At 31.6% G+C, this 11,905-nt stretch overlaps 5 protein-coding genes across 5 annotated transcripts; 3 read left to right on the forward strand and 2 right to left on the reverse strand.

Annotated features, from left to right (window-relative positions):
- Positions 1-365: 365 nt before the first annotated feature.
- LOC119682486 (saccharopine dehydrogenase-like oxidoreductase) lies at positions 366-2,176 on the reverse strand. Its single transcript, XM_038095938.1, has 3 exons — positions 1,966-2,176; positions 1,830-1,888; positions 366-1,754 (listed from the first exon to the last, which is right to left on the reverse strand). The coding sequence occupies exon 3, from the start codon at positions 1,747-1,749 to the stop codon at positions 460-462; it is 1,290 nt and encodes a 429-aa protein (XP_037951866.1). The 5' UTR covers positions 1,750-1,754; positions 1,830-1,888; positions 1,966-2,176; the 3' UTR covers positions 366-459.
- Positions 2,177-2,724: 548 nt separating this feature from the next.
- On the forward strand, positions 2,725-3,493 carry LOC119677304. The gene is made up of 2 exons (XM_038088574.1): positions 2,725-2,949; positions 3,004-3,493. The coding sequence occupies exons 1-2, from the start codon at positions 2,886-2,888 to the stop codon at positions 3,486-3,488; spliced, it is 549 nt and encodes a 182-aa protein (XP_037944502.1). The 5' UTR covers positions 2,725-2,885; the 3' UTR covers positions 3,489-3,493.
- Positions 3,494-4,170: 677 nt separating this feature from the next.
- On the forward strand, positions 4,171-5,814 carry LOC119684332 (aprataxin and PNK-like factor). The gene is made up of 3 exons (XM_038098357.1): positions 4,171-5,156; positions 5,211-5,374; positions 5,532-5,814. The coding sequence occupies exons 1-3, from the start codon at positions 4,561-4,563 to the stop codon at positions 5,744-5,746; spliced, it is 975 nt and encodes a 324-aa protein (XP_037954285.1). The 5' UTR covers positions 4,171-4,560; the 3' UTR covers positions 5,747-5,814.
- A 54-nt stretch (positions 5,815-5,868) lies between these two features.
- Positions 5,869-7,250, reverse strand: LOC119680022 (translin-associated protein X-like). Its single transcript, XM_038092634.1, has 4 exons — positions 7,051-7,250; positions 6,419-6,992; positions 6,193-6,358; positions 5,869-6,128 (listed from the first exon to the last, which is right to left on the reverse strand). The coding sequence occupies exons 2-4, from the start codon at positions 6,981-6,983 to the stop codon at positions 5,945-5,947; spliced, it is 915 nt and encodes a 304-aa protein (XP_037948562.1). The 5' UTR covers positions 6,984-6,992; positions 7,051-7,250; the 3' UTR covers positions 5,869-5,944.
- A 543-nt stretch (positions 7,251-7,793) lies between these two features.
- On the forward strand, positions 7,794-10,644 carry LOC119680777 (conserved oligomeric Golgi complex subunit 2-like). The gene is made up of 4 exons (XM_038093748.1): positions 7,794-8,039; positions 8,136-9,194; positions 9,256-9,953; positions 10,020-10,644. The coding sequence occupies exons 1-4, from the start codon at positions 7,950-7,952 to the stop codon at positions 10,306-10,308; spliced, it is 2,136 nt and encodes a 711-aa protein (XP_037949676.1). The 5' UTR covers positions 7,794-7,949; the 3' UTR covers positions 10,309-10,644.
- Positions 10,645-11,905: the final 1,261 nt, after the last annotated feature.

An 11,905-nucleotide genomic window follows, 5' to 3' on the forward strand; every position in this document is an offset into this window, starting at 1 on the left:
GTGTTCAAAACCCACTTAAGCATAAATAATGACCTGTTGTGATACCAAGAATTAGCGATTGTTGATAAGGAGAACAAAAGTGTTCTAAAAGGACCGCAGTGGTTGCACATGGACCAAAAAGGTTAACTATGGCCTCGAAATTAAACAATATTTATTACAGATATTAAACTATTTTATTTAGCCACTAAAATACATTAGTTTGATTAAGGGTCACATCAGACATTCATTAAAGAATGTGGTTCAAATGTATAGACTATTTTAATAGACAATATCATAATATCATATCAATATCATAAAGTATATGCTTTTAACATAAAGTAAAACCCAAAATGTTTTTCGAAATTATTTTTTTTATAAAAAAAAATTTATTGTATAATTTTTAACAAGTATGTATGTATGTGTATGATAATTTTAAACCATAACCGTTTCCAAATAACCATCCGTCACACGCTTTAAAATTTATTTATTTAAAACTTCGAATTTAAGTCCATGTTCATGCTTTTGCAATTCTTCTATAATGCTAGTTTTAGCAAAGGCGGCACCTGGTGTTAAGACTCCACCAGTTGATGGCATTTTATCGCTTTCTTTCAGTATTGTAACAGCTGTAGAAAGTAATGCAACACATGTAGCTCCATAGCCAGGATTTGTACCAGAAACCTTAACAACCACTGATTTATTTGGTGCATCCTTATATTGATCGGTGGGTTCAGCTAAATTTGAAGACTTAGGCCAGCCAAGTGCTTTTATAGTGAATGAGAAATGTGTATTGTTCATTACAATTTCAGATGGTCCCTCATGTGAAACAAAACCAAATGTGAAAAGTCTTGGATAGTCCAAAAGTAATTTACGTGTAAATGAAAATTGTGCCATAATACCATACACGATAGCCATAAAGCCAACAATAATTGCTTCTATCCAAGAACCAAAGGCTACAAAACTATTTACCTGTGCAGGACGTTTACGTTCGAATTGATAGCGAAAACGTTGTGTACGAGCAGCAACTGCTGAATCTGGGCCAGGGAATGGTAAACACACTCGATCGACAACTTCAGATTTGAAAATCGGTGGACGGCGCTGAGCTTTAGGTTGAAATTTTGGTAATTTTTCACTAAACAATTTCGGACGTATATCTTTTAATTCGTGTAGATGACCTATAGCATGTATAAGACTTTCCCATGTTCCATAATGTATGCCAGCAGATTTAGGACTACGTTTACGAACTGTTTTCAAGTATGTTTCTACAGAATTAATAGTGCCATCAAAATTTTTCTCTGCATATAAAATACCAATTTCGGATGGTATTGAATCAAAGCCACAGCCAGACACTATGTAAGTATTACGTTCTTGTGCTTTAGCATGATATTTCAACTGCATACTTTCCATAAACTGTGTTTCACCAGTAACATCCACATGATGTGTGCCGGCTTCTATGCAAGCACGTACCACAGGCTCACCAAAGAAACGATAGGGTCCGCAACAATTGACCAATACACGACAACGTTGTGCCATTGCCAGCAATGATGCCTCATTACCTACATCCGCAATAACAATGGGTGTGTCCATTAAATTTTGTTTAGCTTTTGCACCCATTTCCTCTAGGATAGATTGGAGTTTAGCCTGATTGCGACCGGCAATACCCCAACGTAAGTTTCCCAGCACTGATGCCGCTTCAAATACAGTATATTTGCCGGTAAACCCGGTTGCACCAAATATTATAACATCCAGTTTTTCTTTAGTCATCCTGAGCATTTATACTAAAAAAAATTAATATAATTATGGAATAATAATTAAAAAATTATTTTTTCAATTACTGAATTTAGTTTTAATACCGAAAATTTATAAACACAAAGTCCAAGTCCAACGCCTTTTAAACTACTCAAGTAGTGAACTGTAAATGAAATACCAACAAAGGAAAAGAATATTTTAACGTGTATAGTTATTAACAAATACATTAATAAAATTTACTTTATCAGAATGCCATTTATTAGTTAACCCCTACGATTAAACACACATTCGTAGACATAAAAATACACACAAGTGAAGCTCAGTTTACATTCAGAAAACACGACAATCTTGCAAACCCGTTACCATGCAACCTCGAAGGGCGGAGGGAATGCAAAATATAAATAATTAAATATGCTGCACACAGTGTTTATCATTTTTATTCAGAGTTCTTGTATGATCTTATTGATCTAAAATCTTTTTATAGAATTCTATTAATGGATGATAATGCAAACGAATGCCGGCCGTATAATTCGCATACTTTTAAGTGAAAGTCTTTTAATATTTTTAAATTTGTTTCAAAAATTACAAAATAATATTATTTGTTATCACATTTTGTGTTAAACGATTACGTTTAAAACTTATCACTTTAAACTTGAGTGCTTATCTAGTTATTAAATATATTTACATCAGCTGTTCTTTGCACACATTTTAGACCAGATATTAATTTTCTTAAACAATTTTGTGCGCGATAATGATTTCTTCTGGTACATTCGTTACGGCGACGGATTTTGAAAAAGTTTTATTATATTAGATCTGTTGCACGAGATACTCGTAGTAACTTTGAGTAACACAAGTGTGTATACACAAGTGCGTTCCAGGAAATTTTCGAGTAAATGAGAGTATCCGAGAGAGCGTAACATCCCTGTCAAAATTTGAAATAGCTACACAGACTTTACTTTCTTTCAAGTAAAATTTGTGTTGATGTGTGAATCAGCTGTTTTGGTTTGAATTCAAACTTTTTTATTGCTTATTTGTTCTCACCAGACTTTATACAAAGCTGTTCCACGAAAATCTGTGTAAAGAGCATAATTTGGCACTTTTTTTGTGTTACGCTCTTAGTTTTCTCTTAGCAGTTCCTAAAGGCAAGTTTCATTTCCGCTATGGAGTGGAAGCAGAGCACTGGCGCTGGTCTTACAGCAGATATGGGGGAGAGAAGTGTCACAGGTAATAAGTTTAATATTTTCTTAAAATATGCTTCAATAATTATGATAAAATTAGAACACGTGTTAAAGAAATGCCCAAAATTCGATTTGCTGTATGACATTTTTGGCAGACGTAGCAATGTGAACGTCAACATTGTGGAATCTGACGCTCCTGTGGAGTGTCTTATAAACCCACCACAAGTAGAAGTAGAAGCCATTGCTATGCCCACAAATGTCCGAAATGAAACTGATTCGGACAGTGCAGTGGAAGATTCTCCAATTTCCTCAACATCATCTAGAATGCGCGGAATGAATCGAAAAAGATCTAGTTACGCACAACGCGATTCTACATCCTACATTATTGCGCTACAACAACGCAGAATCGAAATAGAGGAACAGAAATTAAAAATTATGAAAGAAAACGCAGATTTAGACAGAGCACAAGCACTTCAAATGAAAAAAATGGAATTAGAAGCTCACAAGGAATTGGAGCTGGAAAAATTAAAACTTGAGCTTGAACTCAAAAAATATGAAATTGATTTGAAATACAAAAATCAGTAATTGTAAGAGTAATAACGTTGGATATTGATGAAAATAAAAACAACAAATATTTCAATATTTAGGAAAATGATATTTTTATATAACTTCATTTTAAATCTGAATCTCTTTTTTAATAAACCGAAACAATGCTCAATGCGAATGCGATAAGAGCTAAAACAAGCATTAAATCTTTTCCTATGGGTTTCGGAGAAGTCATTCGACTGACTTGCGCGAGCACCATTGAATACTTCATCATTCTTAACAGAATTAAATATTTTTCTGAATGTTGCTCAATTAACGCGCATATAGCGCTTAAACCGAAACTCATCCATTTGCAACAATGCATCTGTTAAAAATGTATCACACTTTGGCACAGAATGCATTATGTGTGGGACATCATACCGTGATTTCGCGATGGCCATATAAACCAGAAAATTCTATAATGTCAACTTTCTCTTCTATTATTTCTATTAACATAGAAAACATGTAACTTTTTATTAAAATATATGTATAAATTTAAATAGGAAATTACCGCCATCTCCAAATTCTTCAACAGAATTTAATTCCCCAACAGTTATTTTTTGTAAAGTATTTAAAATTTATTTTTTTCGCTTTGTCTTGGCATTTTAAATAATATAAACTATATGATAAATTTAAATGATATTAAAAGTTACGAATTTTTGAGTATTTCACTGTAAACATATGTTTCGCTTTTGCTGTTGACACGATTGCTGCCAACTATTTGCACACAACAAAATAATCAGATTGCGCATTTTGGGTCGTTCACGCAACAGATTATCTTCAAAATGCTAATTTTTTTAGATAATTTTAGATAGATAATTGAGTATTGAGTATGAATATTGGTGAGATGCAGAATTTCTCAGAGAGTGGAAGCTATGTAAACATCACCTCTTAACTTTTAAAATTTGACACTTTACAGCACTACTAAAATAGTTCAATCAGTTTAAGTTATGAGTTTTGCAAGTAGCAAGTCAAAACATGTAAACTGCGCCATAATTTCACAACAGCGCTCTTTATAAAAACTTCTTATAACAGAATTTATAAAATAAGTTGATCTATTTCCATTATAATAATGTTGTCAGAAGACGATTGTAATTGTGAGTCATCAGTGGAAAGTAATTTACTTAAAACAAATAGTTTGGAACAAGCCAACGCCTCTGAAGAAAACGTAAACAATACAGAAAATAATGAAGCAGTGGAAGAAGCTGTTGCTGATATTAATCAAAATATACCAACTGCATCCAATAACTGCACAGAACAGGTTAGAAAACGGAAACTACCAGTGTGGATGTTAAGCAAAGACGACGACAGCAACAGTAACGAAAGTACAAATGCGGCGAAACGTACTAAAGATGATGATAATCCTTTGCAAACAAATGGTAATGAAAATGGTGAATCCAGCGTTAATAACAATGCAACTCCATGTATCAAAACAGAACCCGTAAATGAAAATGAAGGTAATGAAGTTGCAGCAGCTTCTAGTTCTGGTGTTAGTAATTCTAATATAAAAGCTGAACCTTCTGATGAGGAAGCAGATAACGAAGTAGCAGCAGCTTCTAGTTCTGGTGTAATTAATCCGAGTAACATAAAACCTGCAGTGAAAGTAGAGAAAAGCGATGCCAGCTCTACATCAAGGGAGTCTTGCAAATATGGCATACGTTGTTACAGGTGAATATTATTTAAAAGAATCTTTTATTTTTTGTTATTATTGAAAGTTTTTAGGCAAAATCCCATGCATCGCATTGAAGAAGCTCATCCTGGCGATCATGATTATAAGCGTCCTTGTTATTCACCTCCACCTGCAGGCACACCTGATTGCCCATTTGGCAATAAATGTTATCGTCGAAATCCAATGCATTTTAAACAATACAGCCACCCGGCAGACAGTAAGTACTTTTTAAATGAATTTTTAACTCTTCACAAATTATCCGCATTAATCGCACTAATAAAAATTGCTGCATTAAGATTAAAACAATTCTCTTTTTTTTCATATATCATTTTCTCTGCTGGCTCTATATATAATCTGATGTTTTCTTTCTAAAGCAAATTTTGCACAAAATTATAAAAATTATCGGATGAGGTTACGCCAGCGACGACAACAGCAAAATTATGCCGAAATTGACGCAGCTAGTGGCAATAGCACCGATCTTGATGATTATGATTTGGAAGATCCTTTTATTGATGATGAGGGTTCGGATTATATGCCTACTGATGATGATGACGATACCGAAGATGAAATAGATAAGGCAGAGGAGTAAATTGTTGCAGCAATTCCATATTATTTGTAAATTAATTTGTTAATGTCTGTATTAAATCTATTTTAAGTTTTATAATTTTATTTACAAAGTATAAAATGTAAAAAACATTTTAAATATAAAAAACTATACTTTATTAAAACTTTATGGTATTTTCAATTTAATTTAAATAAGCAAAGTTATAGAGAGTATAAGTCCATACTAGAAGAAACCCTCATCAATGTCATCACCTGGTTTGTTATCAAACACAGAACCCCATTTGGCTGCTTCACCGCCGCGTACCTTGACGTTGTAACAAACATTCTCTGCTTTAATAACACTCTGACGCATAGTGTAAACTTTGCGTGACAGTTCACGACAGCGCTGAACACGTAGACTTATGTAGCTGCAATTTATTTAACTTATTTAAACAAGATTTTTTGTTTTTAACTAAATAAAAATACTTTTACCATGTATATAAATTTTGCAAAGCTTTGCATGTCTCTACGCATTCATTTGTTTCCCCACAACCTAGCGAATTGACGCATCGACGCATTAGTTCACCAGTCAAATCAGAAATACCCAAAACATATTCTGTTGGATCCATAAAAAATTCAAACTTTACTGGTTCTAACACTATAACAAGGATAAAAAAGTTATTATTAATTAGTTATTACATATTTTTAATTTATTTACCTTTAACTTCCTCATTTGGAGGTGTATTTACGGCCTCTGCTAATGTTGCTGGCTCTTCCAGTGATTCCTGCTTCTTTTCAATTTCAACTTCAACTTCATCACTATACTGCATTTGTTTCTGTATTGTATGCCAATCTGAAAGTCCCTGTTTTTCATTATCAGACCATTTAAAATATTCATAAAAACTGTAGGCCTCGATAAATTCTTGCAAACCAGGCGAATAAGCCGAACGAAATTGGTATGGATCCTGTCCGTGAAGTTCTTTTGCTACAGCTTTAAAATTTATGTTAATAAGTTTTTGCAATCTTTGTTCTGCTTCCTGCAATACTTTCTGCCTATTATTCTTATTACTTTCAATGCTGTGTAAATGAAATATAATTCTCTTCGACTCAATCGTTATATCTCGGCTTAGTTTTACGATTCTTTCGTGGCGATCATGTTTGGCGTCTAGTTCTGCGCGATAAGCTTGAAATGCATTAAGGACGGGACTATCTTCAACAATAATATTAGGCTTGGGTTTTGAAAACTTTTTAAAATTTCTACGAAATCCTTGATTTTCAGGCATCTTCGCTTTCTAACAAATGTTTCAGAATTAATTATTTTAAACGAATTGAAATGTCAATATTGCTCACATAGGACAGAGTTGCCAGCTATCATAAAATATAACCACAACATTAGGTGCTTTCGGCAGTTTTTAAGTGTGGTAAAAAACAGCAGGTTGCCTTTAGTTGCATAAATGTATGCAAAACAACGCTACTTTCTCTATCTAATCACTTAGTTGTGAAGTAGCCAAGCATTTTAGCAACTAATGTTGCCAACGCAATAAGCGAACTATTGTGATCGTTCATTGGAAATTTCAACAAAATTCAAACAAAAAGTTTCACAAATTTGAAAATTTTGGAAATGAAATATTTCAAAAATATGCAAAATTCTGGAAAATAAATATTTTTAGATCGTGTGCGAGTTTGAGTATATTGAGGTAAAGTAAATTGAAATTTTCAAGGAATTTTTTGCACTGCACTTATGTAAATATTTATTTATTTATTGCACTTATTTATTATTTTTGGTTAAAAGTTTTTAAATTTATTTATTTATTTATTAAACATCTTATAAAGTTTTCACTTAATTTACTTATTTCTTATCTAATTTACCCTACTCGAAATTCTGGTAAATACCAACATTCGCTACCATAGCCATATAATTTACTATTTCCCTCAATTTACCATCAATTTACTCGAATTCGCTCACGGCCTTTACAATAAACAGTTTTACTCGAAAGTATTTTTAGAATTTTTAATAATTTGTAAGATTTGATTAATATTTAGTTATAAAAATGCAACACTGTCATTTTTCTTATTGACGAATATGAAAACCAAAACATAAACGCAAGACAATAAAATAAATAATAGCCGTGGCAAATTTTTACATGTAGGGAATGTGCAAATAGTTTTTTAGTTCATTAAATTAGTCTTTAAATTGTTTATATTTTTAAAATTAAATCTCTTTTTAATTAAAGTCACAAAAAACCGAAATGACAGAAAATAAAATAACTGCGCTTATTTCAAAAAATACTGCAGCATCCGGTGAGGAACTGTGTTTTGATAAAAATGAGTTCATGAAGGTAAAATTAAAAACATATAAATATATTCTAAATGTAATATTTATCGATTAAACCGTTAATATATTGTTCAATTAACAAATAATAATAAAATATTAGGCTACATTTTCCGTTGACGAGTTTTTGCATAAAAATCGTACTGCACCCAGTTTGGAACAGTTGCGAGACAATTTGGGAATTTACTTAAAAGGTTTGCGTGCTGCCATGATTGACTTGATCAATGAAGACTACGCTGATTTTGTAAGTCTATCAGCGAATTTAAATGGTTTAGATATCATTATTGGTGCTCTAAAGAAACCATTATTGCAATTTCGTGAGGAAGTGGAAAGTATACTAAATACGATTAAAGAAAATGAATCGGAAATACGTTCACACTTAGAAATGAAAAAAATGTTAAGAGAACAAAAACGTGATTTGCTAAGTTTACGAAAAGTAAACGAAACTATACAAAAACTGGAAAACCTATTAGCTAACCAATTGAATTCAGCATTACGTGTTGTAGATTTGGAACGTGCTGCACTGGATCTTATACAGCTGAAATTTCATAATAAATATTGTATGGAAGTACTGCATGAGGAGCAAAAAGTTAAAATTTTACAACTTGAACACGATGTATTAGAAAAATTACGTACATTTTTCAATGAATCCTTAAAAAATGCCACAAGTGCAAATGCAGAGCAGTTAGAGCGTAGCCTACGCATTTATATTACTTTGGATATGTGTGATGTAGCTGAGAAAGTATTTCGCGATGATATTTTAGCGCCATATATGAATACCACAATTTCTGAACATTATTTACAAAATTCACCGCATGGCCTGGGTGGTATTTACAGTAAAGTGCTGAATTTTATATCTTTGCATATGACCGATTTACTCAGATTAACACAATATACTGATAAGTTACATGGTTTCAACTTTTTAGTCAATAGCTATTGGGTTGATGTAGCTAGCCGTATTGAAACACACATGATGTCGATATTTGCACCCGGTAATGCTGAAATATTTTACACAAAATACAAATGTACACGGGACTTTATAAGCAAAATTGAAGAATTATTATCAACTCCAGAAGCTATTGAACACTTCAGACAGCATAAACAAACGAAGAGTTTTCAGGCCCGTTGGAATTTGCCAGTCTATTTTCAAATATGTTTTCAGGTAAACTTTTAAGTTTGAATAAATATATGAATGATTTATAAATATATAATTGTATTTACAGGATATTGCTGGACAATTTGAGGCAGTGCTGGAACCACCATTAAACAATAATAACTTGACAAATGCCGATAATGAGCGTAACTCATTTCGTTTGTTACCTTTTAATAAAGCTTATAAAGCAATGTTACGCTGTTGGGCTGATGGCCTTTATCTTCCAGAAGTATTTCCCAAATTCTATAGATTAAATATACAAATTGTAGTACGTCTATCGCGCTGGATTTCAACTGTTATGCCAATGATAACTACAAATAAAGTTAATGAATTACCAGCTGGTTTTAATAAAACAGATTTTTTAATAACGCTGCATGATGATATACAAAAATTTACTGCCACTTTGCCACAAATACAAGAAACTATAAGTGCATGCATACCAAAAAATAAACAAACAACTTTAATAAGTGAAACTGTAGCGAAATCAATTGTTTTATTACAATCAACAATAAGTGTTCACTTAACAAATGTACAAGATGCTTTAGTGAATATATTAATTGCTGAAAGTGGTTTGGAAAATGTGCGACAAGTCAATGATTTACCACGTTTATATCGTAAAACAAATCGTGATATTCCTACTCGATCTTCTGGTTATGTAGAACAAATGATACGACCTCTTAAGCAATTTGCTACTAAATATGGTCAGCAGTTAGGAAACGACACTGTCAATGTTGTTTTAGGAAAAGTCGTTAAAAAAATTACAGCAGAGTAAGTAGTTATAAATTGATATTTATATTTCAAAATATATTATTAAATTTTATCTGTCTGTCATAGCTATTACCTGGCTGTATCGGATGTACTGACATCTGTGCAAAAAACTGAGGAATCATTGAAACGTTTGCGCAATCTTAAAAGTAATATTTCGCAAGGAGCTGGCCCTACTAGTGTAACTAATGCCATGACAGATGATGACAAAATACGTTTGCAGTTGCGCGTAGATGTAATTGGTTGGACAGCTGAATTAGCCTTACTTCATTTTGAACCAACAGATGTCGAAAAATTATTGGAATTAAATAATATTGTCGAAGAAAGTATTAAATTGAAAGAAGTTAATAATTTTTAAACAAGTAAATAAGTTTTTCTTTTTTATTACAATATAACTTTTATATTTAATTTTATGATGTTAATTACTTTTCTAAGGTCCCTTTTATGTAGGATGTCAAGGGCACGTCAAAATTAAAATTGTTGTTGCTTTCAATGCAAATTAAAAAATTGAGAGTGAGAGAGACGAGCAAATGTCGGTTTAAGGCAATCTGTGGCACAACCAAAAAGTACAAAAGTAATAATAATAATACGATATTGACAAACTGATCTGATACTCTGTATAACACGCACTTTCATCATAGCCCGAAAGAACCAATTTTGACGTGAACGTGACAATCTACAACAACAACAACAACAAAGTAAATAAGCAAGTTAAGTTAATTGCTGAAGAACTCTGATCCATGTGACCCTTATTGTCTTTTTTGAACTTCTTGTTGCAACATTGATACGAAATTATATAGTATTGCTTTATATTATGAACAACATAGTTGGAACTTTAGAAAAATAGTATGAAGATTTTTTTTTAATCTATATTGAGCCTTTTCCGACTTAGTCCCACCCATCTCACTGACTAATTTGTGTATTCCTCATAAGCTTCGTGATTATTCAATGACTGATCTAAGATCTGCGTATCACCTCGTGTGGTTAGTGATTACTCTGAGAATAGATAGTGCTAAGTATGGCAGCCTGTCGGTTTTCGCATATAGCTCCAGGGCTATGTCCCTTATGTATTTTTGACCGGTTCTGTTCTAAGGTCTCATAGCATGTCATTCGTGCGACTGTACCATGGCACTTCAGAGAGCCTGACTTTAAGCAACAAACCGTTTATAAATTTTAATATTTAAAAATAATGTAAAAATATTCCATTGATTTTAAACATTTTAAAAAGAAAAACAAACGTAAATTTATATTTCAGCATATGTAAATAATTATAACTTTTTATTAATTTAACATGTATATATAATAACTTCATTAATAATAAAAATAAATGCTTAGTAATTCCGGTACAATTTGTCTGAGATTTGTGGCACTAATTCTCGCTGTATATGTAAAAAAAATATATAATAAAATTTTATTTATTATTATATAATATTAAAAAATTTAATTCATTTGTTTTATTATATTATTTACAATTCTACTTAATTAATAACAATTTGTTTTAGTATCTAATAAACAAGCATAAAAAGGAATGAAAGAACTTTGTTAAGAATTCTGTTTAATATCTCGTTAATGTTCCAGACTTAACTGAGATAAAAGCAAAATTAAAACAAAAATTTAATTTATAACTAGAAAATTTCTAATAGCTTTTTAACAAAATTAGTTAAGGCACATCTTACATACTTGTTAGTGAATATACATATATTGATAATTCTAGTTAATAAATTTTATAAAAAAAAAATTAATTGCTTTAGTATACAAATTGCTTCCATAATTTGGGGTTCAAAATTTCAATTTTCAAGCTGCAAATCTTAAAATAAAAACTTCAACTCATTGATGCAAAAACTCTGACCAAGCGTTGATTAAAGTTTCAAAGATTCAAAGGTAATTACAATTTAAGCTCCTCGGTGTCGGGTAATTTTTTAAAATATTCTAATACAAATTCATCGCTAATATCT

Source organism: Teleopsis dalmanni, chromosome 2, assembly GCF_002237135.1.
Source record: "Teleopsis dalmanni isolate 2A chromosome 2, ASM223713v2, whole genome shotgun sequence".
NCBI lineage: Eukaryota > Metazoa > Arthropoda > Insecta > Diptera > Diopsidae > Teleopsis > Teleopsis dalmanni.

What these genes read in the sequence shown, in the direction of transcription:
- LOC119682486 (XM_038095938.1), bottom strand. Translation starts at nt 1,749, where the DNA reads ATGCTCAGGATGACTAAAGAAAAACTGGATGTTATAATATTTGGTGCA.
- LOC119677304 (XM_038088574.1), top strand. Translation starts at nt 2,886, where the DNA reads ATGGAGTGGAAGCAGAGCACTGGCGCTGGTCTTACAGCAGATATGGGG. An exon ending in GGGGGAGAGAAGTGTCACAG is followed by an intron (nt 2,950 to 3,003) that starts GTAATAAGTTTA and finishes TGATAAAATTAG; the next exon opens with AACACGTGTTAAAGAAATGC.
- LOC119684332 (XM_038098357.1), top strand. Translation starts at nt 4,561, where the DNA reads ATGTTGTCAGAAGACGATTGTAATTGTGAGTCATCAGTGGAAAGTAAT. An exon ending in TATGGCATACGTTGTTACAG is followed by an intron (nt 5,157 to 5,210) that starts GTGAATATTATT and finishes GAAAGTTTTTAG; the next exon opens with GCAAAATCCCATGCATCGCA. An exon ending in ATACAGCCACCCGGCAGACA is followed by an intron (nt 5,375 to 5,531) that starts GTAAGTACTTTT and finishes TTCTTTCTAAAG; the next exon opens with CAAATTTTGCACAAAATTAT.
- LOC119680022 (XM_038092634.1), bottom strand. Translation starts at nt 6,983, where the DNA reads ATGCCTGAAAATCAAGGATTTCGTAGAAATTTTAAAAAGTTTTCAAAA. An exon ending in TCCAAATGAGGAAGTTAAAG is followed by an intron (nt 6,359 to 6,418) that starts GTAAATAAATTA and finishes TCCTTGTTATAG; the next exon opens with TGTTAGAACCAGTAAAGTTT. An exon ending in TTGCAAAATTTATATACATG is followed by an intron (nt 6,129 to 6,192) that starts GTAAAAGTATTT and finishes AATAAATTGCAG; the next exon opens with CTACATAAGTCTACGTGTTC.
- LOC119680777 (XM_038093748.1), top strand. Translation starts at nt 7,950, where the DNA reads ATGACAGAAAATAAAATAACTGCGCTTATTTCAAAAAATACTGCAGCA. An exon ending in ATAAAAATGAGTTCATGAAG is followed by an intron (nt 8,040 to 8,135) that starts GTAAAATTAAAA and finishes ATAAAATATTAG; the next exon opens with GCTACATTTTCCGTTGACGA. An exon ending in GTTAAAAAAATTACAGCAGA is followed by an intron (nt 9,954 to 10,019) that starts GTAAGTAGTTAT and finishes TGTCTGTCATAG; the next exon opens with CTATTACCTGGCTGTATCGG.